General features: G+C 35.3%; 1 protein-coding gene across 1 annotated transcript in view; it reads left to right on the plus strand.

The window, feature by feature from the left end:
• Nucleotides 1-6,437, plus strand: part of LOC138698933 (pinopsin-like) — a 70,195-nt gene extending 63,758 nt beyond the window's left edge. The window contains exons 4-6 of the mRNA XM_069825131.1: nucleotides 3,240-3,372; nucleotides 4,258-4,260; nucleotides 6,090-6,437. Of these exons, the coding sequence (XP_069681232.1) occupies nucleotides 3,240-3,372; nucleotides 4,258-4,260; nucleotides 6,090-6,437 (484 nt within the window). The remainder of the gene's footprint in view (nucleotides 1-3,239; nucleotides 3,373-4,257; nucleotides 4,261-6,089) is intronic.
• Nucleotides 6,438-14,888: the final 8,451 nt, after the last annotated feature.

Consider the following 14,888-nt stretch of genomic DNA (forward strand, 5'->3'; position numbering starts at 1 on the left):
ATGTGTTCTTTGTAATGTGTTTGAAATGATCTGCCTGTCTGTCCTATGTAGAAGTTGTTGCAGGTGTTACATTTGAGTTTGTATACGCCTCTGTGGTTGTATTTGTTTGTTTGTGTGTTGAGATGTTTTTGTAGAGTGTTATTTGTTCTGTATGCGATGTTGTACTCTACAAAAACATCTCAACACACAAACAACACAAACAAACAAGTACAACCACACAGGCGTATACAAACTCTAATGTAACACCTGCAACAACTTCTACATAGGACAGACAGGCAGATCATTTCAAACACGTTACAAAGAACACATCACAGCCATAACAAAATTATAAAACACCTCCACGTATGCAGAACACATCACAAATGCCAACCACACCTACAGAGACATCAACACAGACATGGAAATACTGCACATCCAACCAAAAAGCCAGAAACTCAACACACTAGAACAATATTAAATATACAGACACACGAAAACACACCCCAACGATATTCTCAACACACAACTCAATTTCAAAACACATACACTCTTTGACTCTACACTACGAACGCATCCACACAGGAAACAAGAGGCGCCAAGACCAACAACGACTAGTTCCGAAGATGACCGAAAATAGGTCGAAACATGTTAACAAGGTACGTTAAAATTTAACACAAGAAAATTCTTATCATACGTATTCCGAAGTGATACAGTGTTAAAAGTTGTGTAATCAAGATGTATAAAAATCAGTACTCATTTTGTTGAAACTCTATATATTTTTTTATAAATAAGTACATAGTTCAGTATTTATTTATACATTGTACAACACATTTAAAGAGACAGGTTGTATTTGCAAGACAAAGAGTCCAAGGGCCTGTTTCTTAAAACGACTGCTTTGACTGATGGCAAGGAAAGCAAGTAACAAATACCAACTTGTCGAAATTTTATCTTTCCTAAAACACAGAGATATGTGACTTGTTACAAGGATAAGTGACAAACGAATTAGGAGTGAATTTTACTAGTCTGACCAGTGTTCTGTTTCTTGAAAAAATGTACTTGTCACATTTGATTACATAAATAATAAGTTCTGTTGAAAGTCTAAAACGTATAGCTCAACCTATAGTCAAGATGTAAGCTTATACTTTTGGAGCAGTGAAGAAGAAATAGCAGCCAAGAAATGTGGTCAAGTGATTCAGAATGGAAAATTATAATGCAAAACCATACAAGGAAAATAATATACAGAGAATATGCATGAATTTAACGAGAGATTCGGGTTAACTTCAACAAAATTGAAGAGCTTCGAATCTCAATTAAAGGTGAATTTAGACGAGAAACTGGTTGAATTAATGGATTATCAACAAACAAAGCAATTTCCTTCCATTTAATATTTTATTTTTTTATTTAAAATGCATCAAAAACGATCTTCTTTTCTTCTCTCATTTTATGAAGCAATGCTATGTTGCAATATCTTCACTACCTTTCTTCTCATCATAATCTGAATATATGTTCTAGCCATGAAACAATATACTAAAAATTCCAACTCATCGCACTTTCTTATACTCATCCTCTTTTACAATAGCCTTGTAAAGACTGGAAGTCTCTACTTGCTAGCATCAGGGACTATCGAAATAAAGTTGAATTCAAAAGCAAACTTACTAGGCACTTAATCAGTAAGTGAGACAGCATTCGCTGCGCCAGCCACTAATAATATTTTTTTAATGTAAACGCAAACACACATTATATATATATATATATATATATATATATATATATATATATCCAGGGTGGATGGTAACCTCTGCACCGAAATGATGAAACTGGTAATAATCATGAGGAGAGATTTGACAAATCTAAATAAGTTTTTCTGTAACATTCACCGTTTTAGAGGAAATTGTTATGTTTCTATGAAGAATTTGGCAACATCACGGCTATTGTAATAAGTAAGGAGCGGATTCCTATGTAATTAAATATTATTTTTTCGTGTGATAAAACACAATTAACAAAGTAAAAAATTCCGTGCATGAAGTTTCAAGTTTAAAACCCGAATTTTATTTCACATAAAAACACATATTTTGACAAAAAAAATTATGTAAATACATATTTTCAGGAAATCTATTATAAACACATAAATCTTGGATTTTTTTACTTAAATAATTTTTTTACAAGAACTTTTAAACATTTTAAAACTAAAGCAAATATGTCATTCAGAAGTACGTTATCTTTTTAAGAATTCTTGGTTGCTTCGTGTTTCTAAGCGCTGTGTGGTGTATCCGTGATACATTTTTGTAATAGTTTCGCCTCAAGTTCTGAGAACTGCTAGGCAGCATATCATTGTTATTATTAGAGAATAAATTAACATGGACAAGGAGGGGAGATCTTGCAACACATAATTAGGAATGCTTATTTTTGCTGAAAATGATTTCATTCCACACTTTGTTTGTGAAACACAACAGATAAGAGCTCGGGTATGAACATTATTTAATTTAAAAAAAAAATCTCTCGCCTCTCGCTAATGTCCATCAAGTGAGGCAATACGTCTTGTTGTGATTCCCAGTTATCGGGCTTCGTCAATCGATATCCTTCAAGATACACTGAAAAATGGTTGTTTAAAAAACGATTTGGCTTTCCTATTAGCAAATCTAAGGTTTTTGTGAGATACCATAAAAAAACTCGGAACATCCAAAAACCTGCTGTCTGAAACAGGGAGGTGCGTGCCGTGAAAATTAAACTAGACTCGCTACCAGGTTCAGAAGTACAAGTACTAAGGGACAAATTGCAGAAAGTGTTTGGGAAAAACAGTGGATATAAAAAAATGTGTAAAGTTGCTCAAGTATTAGGGGGTATGCCTGTAGGTGAAATTGACGGTGTTTGTGTTTGTGACATTCCTCTCTTTAAATATGCACGTCTGACGTCCTATGATATGGAAAGATCATTTTCACAGTATAAGTCGTTGTTCGGAGATAATCGGCATGCATTTGTTATGGAGAATTTGGAGATGACCTTTGTTGTTCACTGCAATTCTCGGCCAATTACTAGCACTCAAGTGTGGTGGGTGAGTACCTAGTAACATTTTTTTTCCAAGCTAAGTAAGATATTTTTGTCACATTTAAAAGAAATATTTTTTTTATTTTTAGCAAATATTTTCGTACTTTTTAGCGCATAAAAATAAATATATTTAAACTTTTTAGCACATAAAAATCCGCTCCCTAGTAATAAGTCTAGCATGAGCGGCTTGTACTCCTTACTTCTTTTGTTTGCAGCTGTTCTGTCAACTGGGAGAGTCACACTCGGAATGCCACGTCATACGTAGTCTTTCTCTTCGTTTTCGGTCTAGTAGTCCCCGTCTGCGTCATTGGTTTCTCCTATCTCAACATTATGAAGACTATGAAGCAGGTAAGTCTTTCCTCCACTCTTAAAATTCCTCATATAAGCCTGCTGGCTGTTTCTCAATCCAATAAACAAGCTAGGAGGGTTAGTTCGGTAGGCAAAAGTAAATATTTTTTGCCAGACAGCATTGCATTAGCGACCGTCTTCCTATTGTTCCGCTATGATTAAATCTAAATACAGTACAACCACAGTCTAGTATATACAGTCACGAGTCCACACCTGTGGAGTAACGGTCAGCGCGTCTGGCTGCGAAACCAGGTGGCCCGGGTTCGAATCCCGGTCGGGGCAAGTTACCTGGTTGAGGTTTTTCCGGGGTTTTCCCTCAACCCAATACGAGCAAATGCTGCGTAACTTTCGGTGCTGGACCCCGGACTCATTTCACCGGCATTATCACCTTCATATCATTCAGACGCTAAATAACCTAGGTGTTGATACAGCGTCGTAAAATAACCCAATAAAATAAAAATATACAGTCACGAAGCATGAGCTTATGAGAGTACTAGGAAAAATAGACTGTGCAAGTACTATTTCGCATTGTCTGTAATGAGGCGATATTAGCGATCCTAGTGGTTAGCAACTACCTATGGATGCATATTTACTACGTATTGAGCTTCGTGACTGTATATACTAGACTGTGGTACAACCTGGGTTATACGTAACCCAGTTATATGGCCCTCAGTTCGGAGACTTTTCTCTTTTATTTTCAAAGTTCAATATAATTCTACATTTAAAAAACAGTCACTGAAATGAGGAAAAATGCTGGAAAAATTCTGCAGGTTACAGTTAGGACGTAAATGCAAGTATATTATACTATATTTCGGGTCTCTGCGTACATCTTATATCATATTTTTTTTACACTTAAAATGTAATGTTTACTGTGTATTTCGAAAGAATGTCCTAAGGTGCCTTGGCGTTGAGTTACGTGTTGAAACACGCATTGCAATGATTGAATCGATCTTCTTGTGCTTCCTAAGTCCCAAGAGATGTCAGGAGCATGACAAGCACAGAAAAGAAGTAATTGATAACGATTTCATCTAGTGGGAAATTTGAAATTAAATGCAGGTATGAAGTATAGTATACTATACTCCAGGACACAGGAGGATAGGCACACCAGAAGAGGACAGCAATGTTAGAATTAAGATATAGACAACTAAACTTATGTATCTAAATATCTAACTATGCAAATTTTATTTCATTATGGATATGGTACCTTAGCCTCTTCAGTCCTGAATTTCTATTAAAATAAAATTGAAAAAAAAAAACTGATCACATAATCATTCTGGGGTTCCAAAATTCCCAAATCAAGTCTTCACAGAAAATCAAAATTTGGGGACAATTTTAACCCCTGGGGTCCTAAAATTTTAAAATTTATTTTTAATTCAGGTATAGAAATGTTCCAAAAATAATATTCTCCATTTATATCACATTAAATTTTTCAAAATATTTAAAAGTGTCGAAGATATTCCAAAAAAAAAAAAAAGAAGAAGAAACAATGTACACTATAACGTATATCAGGCCTGAAGGGGTTAAAAGGGGAAAGCAGTGTTAGAATTAAAACATAAACAGCTAAAATAATAACAATAAGTATGAACAATAAGTATGGAATATTGCTAATAACTTATTAAATTTTAAATTTACAAAAAAAGTTTTCCGTTTCAAAAGCTGTTGGAGATAAGCGCTACAATATGATACCAGTGTTCTAAAACTGTTAGTTATTCAGGCATATAGGATGTGATAGCGAACTTTAGTTTTTTAATGACACTCTATATTAAAATTTACATATTCCGAATCTCCATTAAATTTTACATATGAATGTGTAGAAATGTTACACATTCATCCGTTTCATGTTTTTTTAACTGTTTATTAAACTTATATCGTGGACTTCAAATTTGAGACGAATAAGTATGCAAAATCATGTTGATTAGGCCATAAAACTAAACAAAACACGATGACTAACCAAACTTGACAACAGATGCTCAAAATGAGAACCAATCATAGCCAAACCATTTCCCAGTCTAACACGAAACAGTCTATTGTAGATATGAGGTGAAACAGCTCTGTCGTATAAAGCTGCGGTTTGTTTACGGCGATCATCGCCGGGCGCACATCGCTAGCGATTGTCGCCTGGAGTTGCTAGCAGTTAAAATGAATGCGCACGGTTTCTTGGCTAACGTAGATCATTGGACGCGACGCACATCGCTGGAGGTTGCTTCTGAGGCAAATTCAGGAGCACATCACCGCATACATGTTTAATAATCGATATTTAGAGAAGGCTATGTAGATATATTGAATCGAGTTATGGCAGCAAAACAAATGAGAACTGACAGCGATGTACACTAATAAAGAAACCACTTCCTGACGATCATTGCCAGCGTTTATAATCGCCGGCGATGTGCGTCCGGCGATGATCGCCGTAAACAAACCGTAGCTTAACTGTGAGAAAGGCGATTTCTCCCCAGTCGTTAGACCTATGTCCAGGTATATCGCGTTAAATCGATGTAGGTTAACCTAAACTGCATTATCCTGAAGTATTTTACATTCCTCCTCCGACAACCTGTATACAGTACGATGTCCTTATTCTTCAACTAGGCCTAGAACAGATGATATGCTTACAATTCTCCATCGGACAATAGTCGAATCATAGAGATATGGAAGACCAAGTAAACCTACTATACTTGCCCCAGGATCACGAACTGAGTTTCATGGGTCGAACTGTGTTCCAGAGTGCTGTACGCGCTGGCCGCGTCACTAAGGCGGAGTCGAGGGTGGCTTTGATGATCGCAGTGATGATTATTGCGTTCCTGGTGGCCTGGACGCCCTACGCGGTACTAGCTCTCGTCATCGCGTTCGGCGACCCTCAGGTGGTCAGTCCGGGACTAGCCGTAGTACCCGCTCTTGTCGCTAAGTCAAGCATCTGCTACAACCCCGTCATCTACGTGGGTCTCAACACCCAGGTAAATTTTACTGCTTTTCTCTTTCTGAAAATAGACTCTAAAACTAACCCTATTCCAAAAGTTCTAGCCGCTAAGCAGACAACTGACAGAAAGGCATTTCTTAAGGGGAGAGAATAGTGAAATTTAAAACTAGTTCCTTTGTCAACATAATCAAACAATATTTTGTGGGTAACATATAAGCCTTAAATGCTACATTTACACAGGTTAAAAATTTTAAAAAATATTTTGGGTGTCTGTTTATGACCCCGCTTGTAGTATAATGCAGTGGTATGTCTGATATTTAATATGTCATAATTTTTATGGTAGACTAAAATTTCTGACATCAAAATTATCAAAATGGGCAGAATTTTAATATTCACAGGGGAAGTATTTTTAACTGAATTTGTGTGTGTGCGTGCGTGCGTGTCTCTGTGTGACATATTTCCCGATTTCTTTTATTTACATTTTCCCGAAATTCCATTTTCCCGAATACAAAATTCCCGATTTCTTGATTTCCATTTTCCCGAATACAAAATTCCCGATTTCTGTGATTTCCCTTTTTCCCGAAATTCCACTTTCCCCGAATACAAAATTCTCGATTTCTTTGATTTACATTTTCCCGATAATACATTAGGCCTAGTGTAATATTACCAAATATATTCAATATAATTATGGCATAACTAATTACACTTTCTCTTTACAAAGTGTCCTCAGGTAATCGAGGTATCTGTTATCGGCTGCATAGGTCTGATACTCCTGCACAATATTCGTGTTTGAAATTGTAGCCACTCTCTCTGCGGCTGGCTCTTTTAGTACTGCCAGGTTATTACGCGGTCCAGAAGTAATCGCCCGCAAAGAATATTCTTTGGAACGTACTTTTGCACAGTCCCAGTATATTTTTCCTCCTGCTGCACTCTTGCTCTTTAAAAACAGGTAACCTTCCAGCAAAAGCTTTTTACCTCCTCGCGCTGAAGTTATAATTATTGTAGCTTCGTCTGCCATGTTTCTCATAATACAAATTTAATAAATTTGTTTGCATAAATGTATTCTAGTTTTTGTAATTTTCTTGTTTCCTGGCAACATTTAGTGATTGTAATTTCATGTCTTTCACTGCTCTGAAAGTTCTCGAATATTATAACCTATTCGGAAAACTGAATAGTAAATGAAATTCGGGACCATGGCTTCTGGAAAGTAGCTTCGGGAAAATGTCCATTCGGGAATGCGGATTCGGGAAAATATATATTCAAATTTCAATGCAGAACATCATAATCTCTATTTATTGCATGTATCAGAATTCTACCCAGTAAATTTTTCTCATGACATCTTCGGAATGTTTTGTAAAAATTACATGCTTATATTTGTAATAATGTCTGAGTTATTAAACTTTTAGTTTATTGCGCGAGAAAAATGTACATGCAGAAAAAAGCTCTCAACCTTTTAAATGCAATGAGCCACTCCAACGCTGACCATTTAAAATGACGTCTCTAAAAGTGATAAAAGTTACTTAGGCGTATAAAGTAATGAATATAAATTTCTTCAGACATCAAATAATTGTTTGATCTTTTTTTTTTCTTCAAAATTTTAAGGTTTTCTGTTTTTTTTTTTCACTATTCCCTTCCGTTAAGGGGGAATATACAGGTTTCAGTACTAAAAATTAGGGAAATTCAATTTTTTCTCAGCAAATATTGACTCTTTTACCTTGCAATTTGTCATGCTCAGTATTCACTGCTTCTGCAATTATAGAGTATTTTCAGATTTACTAAAAGTTTCACCATTATGAGTAAATGTCATAACAAAAAGTGTCCGTTTTTGTACACTTATCATTTATGACATAAATTAAAAAAAAAATAGATAGGACTATATTAATCTGCGTATAACGATAACAAAACAAAAGGACGATAAAAGCGCGCTTCAACAAGGTTCTTGTAGGTGCTGTAAACCCACGCAATGGAGTCCCTGGCTTTATTTCTGTTGGACGATAAGCCAAGTATTTTTATCACCTATTATAAATTTAACGCCTTCCACCAGATTAGAGTCCACAAAACCTAATTCAATCGTCCAGGGGACGAATTTTAAATGGGTGTGGTTGGATATTACATGGTGGTGTTATTGTAAGTTTAAATTAGTTTCACGGATACAAATTAAATACTTTAATTGCTTATTTTTCTTAGCAGATATAGGCATTATTGTTATTGGTGGTTGATTTATAGCCTTGAACGATATTACTTTAAAATTAATTTGAAGCCTTTTAACAAATGTTAATCATTCATTCATTCATTCATTCATTCATTCATTCATAGTTTTCTGCCCAAGGGCAAGTCTTTCACTACAATCTCAGCATTCTCCAGTCTTTCCTATTTTCTGCCTACATGTTAGTCTACGCATAAGACCGATATATCTTAATGTCGTCTATCATCTGATTTCTTCTGCCCCGAACTCTTCTCCCGTTCACCATTCCTTCCAGTGTATCCTTCAGTAGGCAGTTTTTTCTTAGACAGTGACCCAGCCAATTCCTTTTTCTCTTTCTGATCAGTTTCAGCATCATTCTTTCTTCACCCACTCTTTCGAGCACAGCTTCATTTCTTATTCTGTCCGTCCACTTGACACGCTCCATTCTTCTAATCATTTCTCTTCACTTCGTCGTAATGTCCATATTTCTGCCCCATATAATACCACACTCTACACAAAATTCTTTACTAGTCTCTTCCTTACTTTTTTGTCCAGAGTTTCGCAGAAGACGCTACTTTTTCTATTAAAGGCTTCCTTTGCCATTTTTATCCTCCTTTTGACTTTCTGGTAGCAGCTCATGTTACTGCTTATAGTACACCCCAAGTATTTGAAGCTGTCCACTTGTTCTACTGCCTCGTTTCGAATTCGCACGTTTACTTCCTTTATTTTTCTTCCGATAACTACAGTCTTATCTTCATCCCATACTGCTTACAGCTGTCAATTAGCTCCAATAACATATCGTTTATTCTTCTTCATCCTACTATCACCACTTCCATGTTCTGAAAACAGTTCTTCACTAAATCCTCCAAGTAGATGTTGAGCAGGATAGGTGATAAAGGGTATCCTTGTCATACTCCTCTTCCTATTTCAATTCCTTCTGACATTTCTTCTCCTTGTCTACCTTTGACTCGTTTTTTCATATAAATGTTACAATGCCTCCTCTCTTTCCAATCCACACCTATGTTGTTCAGAATCCTCATAAGTTTATTCTAATCCCCTCTGTCAAAAGCCTTTTCCGTTCGCTTGTTCGCAGCAGTCCAATTGCATCTCTGGTACCTTTTCCCTTACTGATTAAATTAAACCTAATTTGGAAATTTATGTTAATTTTTAGTATGTTATTTTACGACGCTTTATCAACATCTTAGGGTATTTAGCGTCTCAATGAGATGAAGGTGATATTGCCGGTGAAATGAGTCCGGGGTCCAGCACCGAAAGTTACCCAGCATTTGCTCATATTGGGTTGAGGGAAAACCCTGGAAAAACCTCAACCAGGTAACTTGTCCCGACCGGGAATCGAACCCGGGCCACCTGGCTTCACGGCCAGACGCGTTAAACGTTACTCCACAGATATGGACCAATTTATGTTAAAATTACTCGAATTGCAACTAGGATGTTGTTATTAAAGCACCTTCACAAACAAAGAACGATAAAATATTATTCCAAAACTAATTCATAATTGATAATATTTCACGGAATATATATTACAAGTCTTTCTGGTGATAAATTTTAGTAGTATGAAAATATTTTAATACATATACAATATTAAAAATAATACTTCTTTTTTGACATGTCATGCACTTCAAAAATATGAAACTTACCGCAGCTTTTAAATGTTATTATGATACTTGCGACGTTTTGCTTCTAAATTGAAATATTGTGGTCCGCAATAGTTCACTTATTACAATGAGTGATTCTAGCAATTAAATCGTCAAACTGACGTCTCTATGTGTAATTAAATACACTATCCATTAGAGCCTAATGGACAACAGAGGCAGAGAAAAACATGTTCGCAGTGTTTACTTAACGGTGTTTTGTTGTATACAATTAGATTAGTAGCAGTGACATGTTTTCTGATGTACAGTAAAACCAAAAGTAAGGTGTCCCGTGATGTGCGGCGTATGGGACATGGAGTTAGAGCTCGCAAGCTTTCTTGGTCTCGAAAAGTGGTGAGAACCACGCTACCGCCGCTTTTCCACCCCGGCAAAAACCTACTTAAGGGTATAATGTACATGAACGCCCACAAATATTATCAGAAAATGTAGGCTTTAAATTTCTAAAATTTTATAAGAAAATGAACTCGCAATTGGGCAAAAATTACAAGTTACCACAACAAGACTTATTAGAGGTTAAATATCTGATAAAGGTATAAAAATGATTACTAATAATATTTTTTTGAATTCACTTCTTACTCTAAATTAAATTTTCCAACATTTGAAATTTTTCATATATATTATTTCATAACTCCACAACCATTAGAGATAGAATTCTGAAATTTTGTACACTGATTTAACACGCATTTTTAAAAAAAACATACTACAATAATGCCCATATCTCTGAAAATAGAAAATTAGGTTACAAAACATTATGTAAATTTTAATATATTTTATTTAGGACAAATAAAAAAATTAATTGTATTAAAATAAACAACTCTACACGTCTGAGAGTAGTCTACTTTTCAGAAATAAGTGTTTATTACATGCAGGAGAAATATTAAAGATGTCAGAGAGATCATAACAATGTTATGGTTACCAAATGATGTAACTGCAGAATTCTTTTTTTTTTTTCATCTTAATATATAAAATTGAATGTGGGTATGTATGTATGTATGTATGTATGTATGTATGTATGTATGTATGTATGTATGTATGTATGTATGTATGTATGTATGTATGCATGCATGTATGTATGCATGCATGTATGTATGTTCTCTATACAAATCTACACGCTTTGACCGATATGTGCCAAAGTTTGCACATTTAACCTTCATAACCAGGAGAAGAACATAGGCTACATTAAAATTGTGCAAATGGAAGTTAAATTAATTAAATATATAAAAAAATAAAAATAAATAGATCAAATATTCATGTATTATATTAAAATGCAAAATCTTCTACAGTCAATTGTTCTTTATTATTGTCTGTTGTATTCAACATCGACTTTCACGAGGCCTTGGAAATTTTAACACGAAATTAAATTACATTGTTGTTACACATCATGAAGGCTAAAACTAGATAATTCATGCAATAAGTATCTTTACGTAGTCCAGGACCGTATTATGAATTTCTCGATGCAGTTTTGTAGATAGTGAGCAGACTGTTTTATCCAATTGAATTCTAGAATTCTTTCAAACTACAAGGATTGCTACCACATAATTTACTTAATATTGAATAGCATAGTAGACTTACTATTGCGAAATATTGACTCACCAAAATTATGCACTAACAAGAATTTGTGTCAAAAATTCATGCGAAACGTAATATGAGTGGCAATATTAACTGGAAAAACGAAAGACGATAATGTTTTTATCCCACGTATTGCTATTATAGCCAATCGATTTTAAGCAATTATTATAAGTTATAGTAATATTTGTGATAATATTACAATATTATAATATTGCAATAATAATATAGAGCCTATTTTACTGTTACTGTTAACCCGTCTCTTATTAATAAGTTATGGTCAATAATGACTTGGCCGTTTATAGAAAAATATGGTTTTCTGTTGTGGTAGTGTTCTACATTGCCTTCTCCAGGAGAGTGAATTCTGATGAGTATAGTCTCCGTTACTGCAAAACACCCGAAATCCATGTATTTGATAGAATCCATCCGTTACAGATTGTAGTTTGGCCTTGAAGGAAATTAAATATATTGTGGGCAGAAAGGCTTAATAATGCATAATGCCGTGGCACGATAAATATTATCATCAATCACAATGTTAAATATCTTAAATATCCCTGTAGCATAAGGTCTTAATGTTGTTAAAACTCTATTCATAATGAGATGGAATTATTTCGATTAGTCAGTTTCTTTGGATATTCGTGGCACTTTCTTTAATATTCGTCACTAGGGAGGAGAAAGCATAAGTAAATATGGTTCGTTTTGGTTTTATATAGTTCCCTTGCCGAGGTCTCCGATAAGTCTAACAAACAGTTTATTTAGAAATAAACCAAAATTTAAATCCCGGGCAACGCCGGGTAATTTAAGCTAGTACTTTAATAAAACTGGTTTAAAAATAATATTAGTAATCTTTTTCATACTTTTATCAGATATTTAAGTTCTAATAAGTCTTCTTGTGGTACCTTGTAATTTTTGTCCAATTGTGAGTTCATTTTCTTACAACATTTTAGAAATTTAGAGTCTGTATTTTCTGATATCTGTGGTCGTTCACTTACATATACCCTTAAGTTCATCCCGAAGCCCGTCTTGAACGAAACTAATCTCGGCACCACCCCGGCGTAATCCCGGGACCTTCCCATACTTAGTTCTTTGCTTTACCAACTGAGCTAGTGCGGTTTTCGATCCATACCTAGCCGTTAAACACAATATTTAAATAGATTCAACATTAATACACTTCCAGCATTATTAAAATACATGAACGGTGTTATCAACCTATCTTCTTAATGTATCCAGCTGTTTGGTGACAACATAAAATCCAATATAGTCCACTGTAGTCTATTCAGTTGTTGTTTTTCACGAGAAATGAGCGGCATTTTGATCGGTGTTCATTATAGATGCCTGTTGCTAGTAGCCAGAGTTGGGGTGTAGTCAATATATACTGCAGGGCTGTCTTTTCTGCAACTGATACTGATGATTTTAATTTACTTCTTTTGTAGTTTATGGATGGACAGTATAGAAGAATGTGTTCCAGATCTTAATCATGATTATTGCACCACGAACAAGTAGGATTATCACAAATGTGAAATCGGTGTAGGTACAATTGTAGGACAATGTGACCTGTTCTGGCTCGTGTTAAAAATGTTTGAACATGTCTGCTGTAGGGATAACATCACGTTGCTTTCGGACAGCTGTCTCGACGAATATTTTTAGAACTAAATATTTTAGAAATTTTAATATATTCTAAACAAAAATAAAACTTACATTCCTATATTGCACTTATACTTCTCAGACAAATCTAAAAATTAACATAGATACAGTTTTAATAAGTTATCTTCGCTTTATCCATTGAATCAGTGCTGACCATCCCTGTATGTAGCTCCACCAAGCGGTATACTCGTATACTACCTCTTTCGTCTGTCTTTCCTTTCCGCTGTGAAGCTCTCAGGCTCTCCTAAATGTACGGTCACACATCGCTACTTTTGCAGCGCAACTTTTGTACTGCAGCTGCAAAAGTTGCGTGTCGTGTTCACACGGAAGCCAAAAGTAGCGCGCTGCACGCTACTTTTCGTGCTGCGCAACCCGAGTGCTGCAAAAGTTGCAACTGGAGGTTGCGAGTCTGTTCACACACAAGGCGCTACTTTTGCAGCCGCAGTCATGCTGCAGGTTTCCATCTCCGTGTTGACTTCTCAATATACATTTTGTGGTTATGTTCGCATTATTAAGAAACTCATGCGAAAGTTTCCTTATCTATTATTTGCTTTTCTGTCGTATCTAGTATTCAGAAATTGACATTATTTTACTATAAAGCTTTTAGAAGCGCCTATATACTTAAATAATAACCAACAGTGTATTCACGTAATCAATGTTGGCAACCCTCCTGTTTGGAACTACGCTACGGAAAATTTAAAAAATGAATTATATCGTCACCAATTATGCTCAGACTGTGTTGTGTATTTAATAACTGTTACAAATAATTTATTTTCATCACATTTAACATTAAAATATATCCAAACAATAAAAGTATCATTGGCACATTTGGGTGGTAACGCTGGTTGCAACCGCAGCAAAAGTTAAAAAAAAAAAAAAAAAACCGATATCAAAAATGCTGCGGCTGCAACCCTGAGAACCCTGTTCACACGTCGCTACTTTTAAGCTGCGCGCAGCATGGAAAAGTAGCGGGCAGCAGGTTCGGCAGCCGCTACTTTTCGGGTTGCACCGTTGTTCACACGTCGCAGTACAAGAGTTGCGCAGTTTTTGTATTGCAGCGCTGCAAAAGTAGCGACGTGTGACCGTACCTTAAAGCGTGCGGTGGCGCCTATGGGCATCAATTGACATGACTGCAGTAGGGTGATATACTAAAGTTGATTTTGGTCATCGACTCCTCGGCATCCTTTTCACATGTAGTTCTATATTTGTGTAGGAAATAAATGATGAGTGTAATTCCTAGTTCTTTCAAAATTTCTTCATTTCGTTTTCTATCCCAAAGTGTGTATCCTGCTATTTTCCTCACAAATGTCATTTCTCTAGCCTTTGTCTTCCATGCTTCTGAGCCATAGACTAGAGTAGATCTTGCCAAAATATTATATACTCTTAATTTAGTGTGACGTTGTACTAAAGTGAGCTTAAATACTGAGTTAATAATTCCCATGACTTTTAAATAAGGTAGTTTTGAAATGTATATCTTTATCTTGTTCACATGAAAGATTGTAGCCTAAATATTTAAATGTGTCAACTTGTTCTAAAA

This window comes from Periplaneta americana, chromosome 4, assembly GCF_040183065.1.
Source record: "Periplaneta americana isolate PAMFEO1 chromosome 4, P.americana_PAMFEO1_priV1, whole genome shotgun sequence".
Lineage (NCBI taxonomy): Eukaryota > Metazoa > Arthropoda > Insecta > Blattodea > Blattidae > Periplaneta > Periplaneta americana.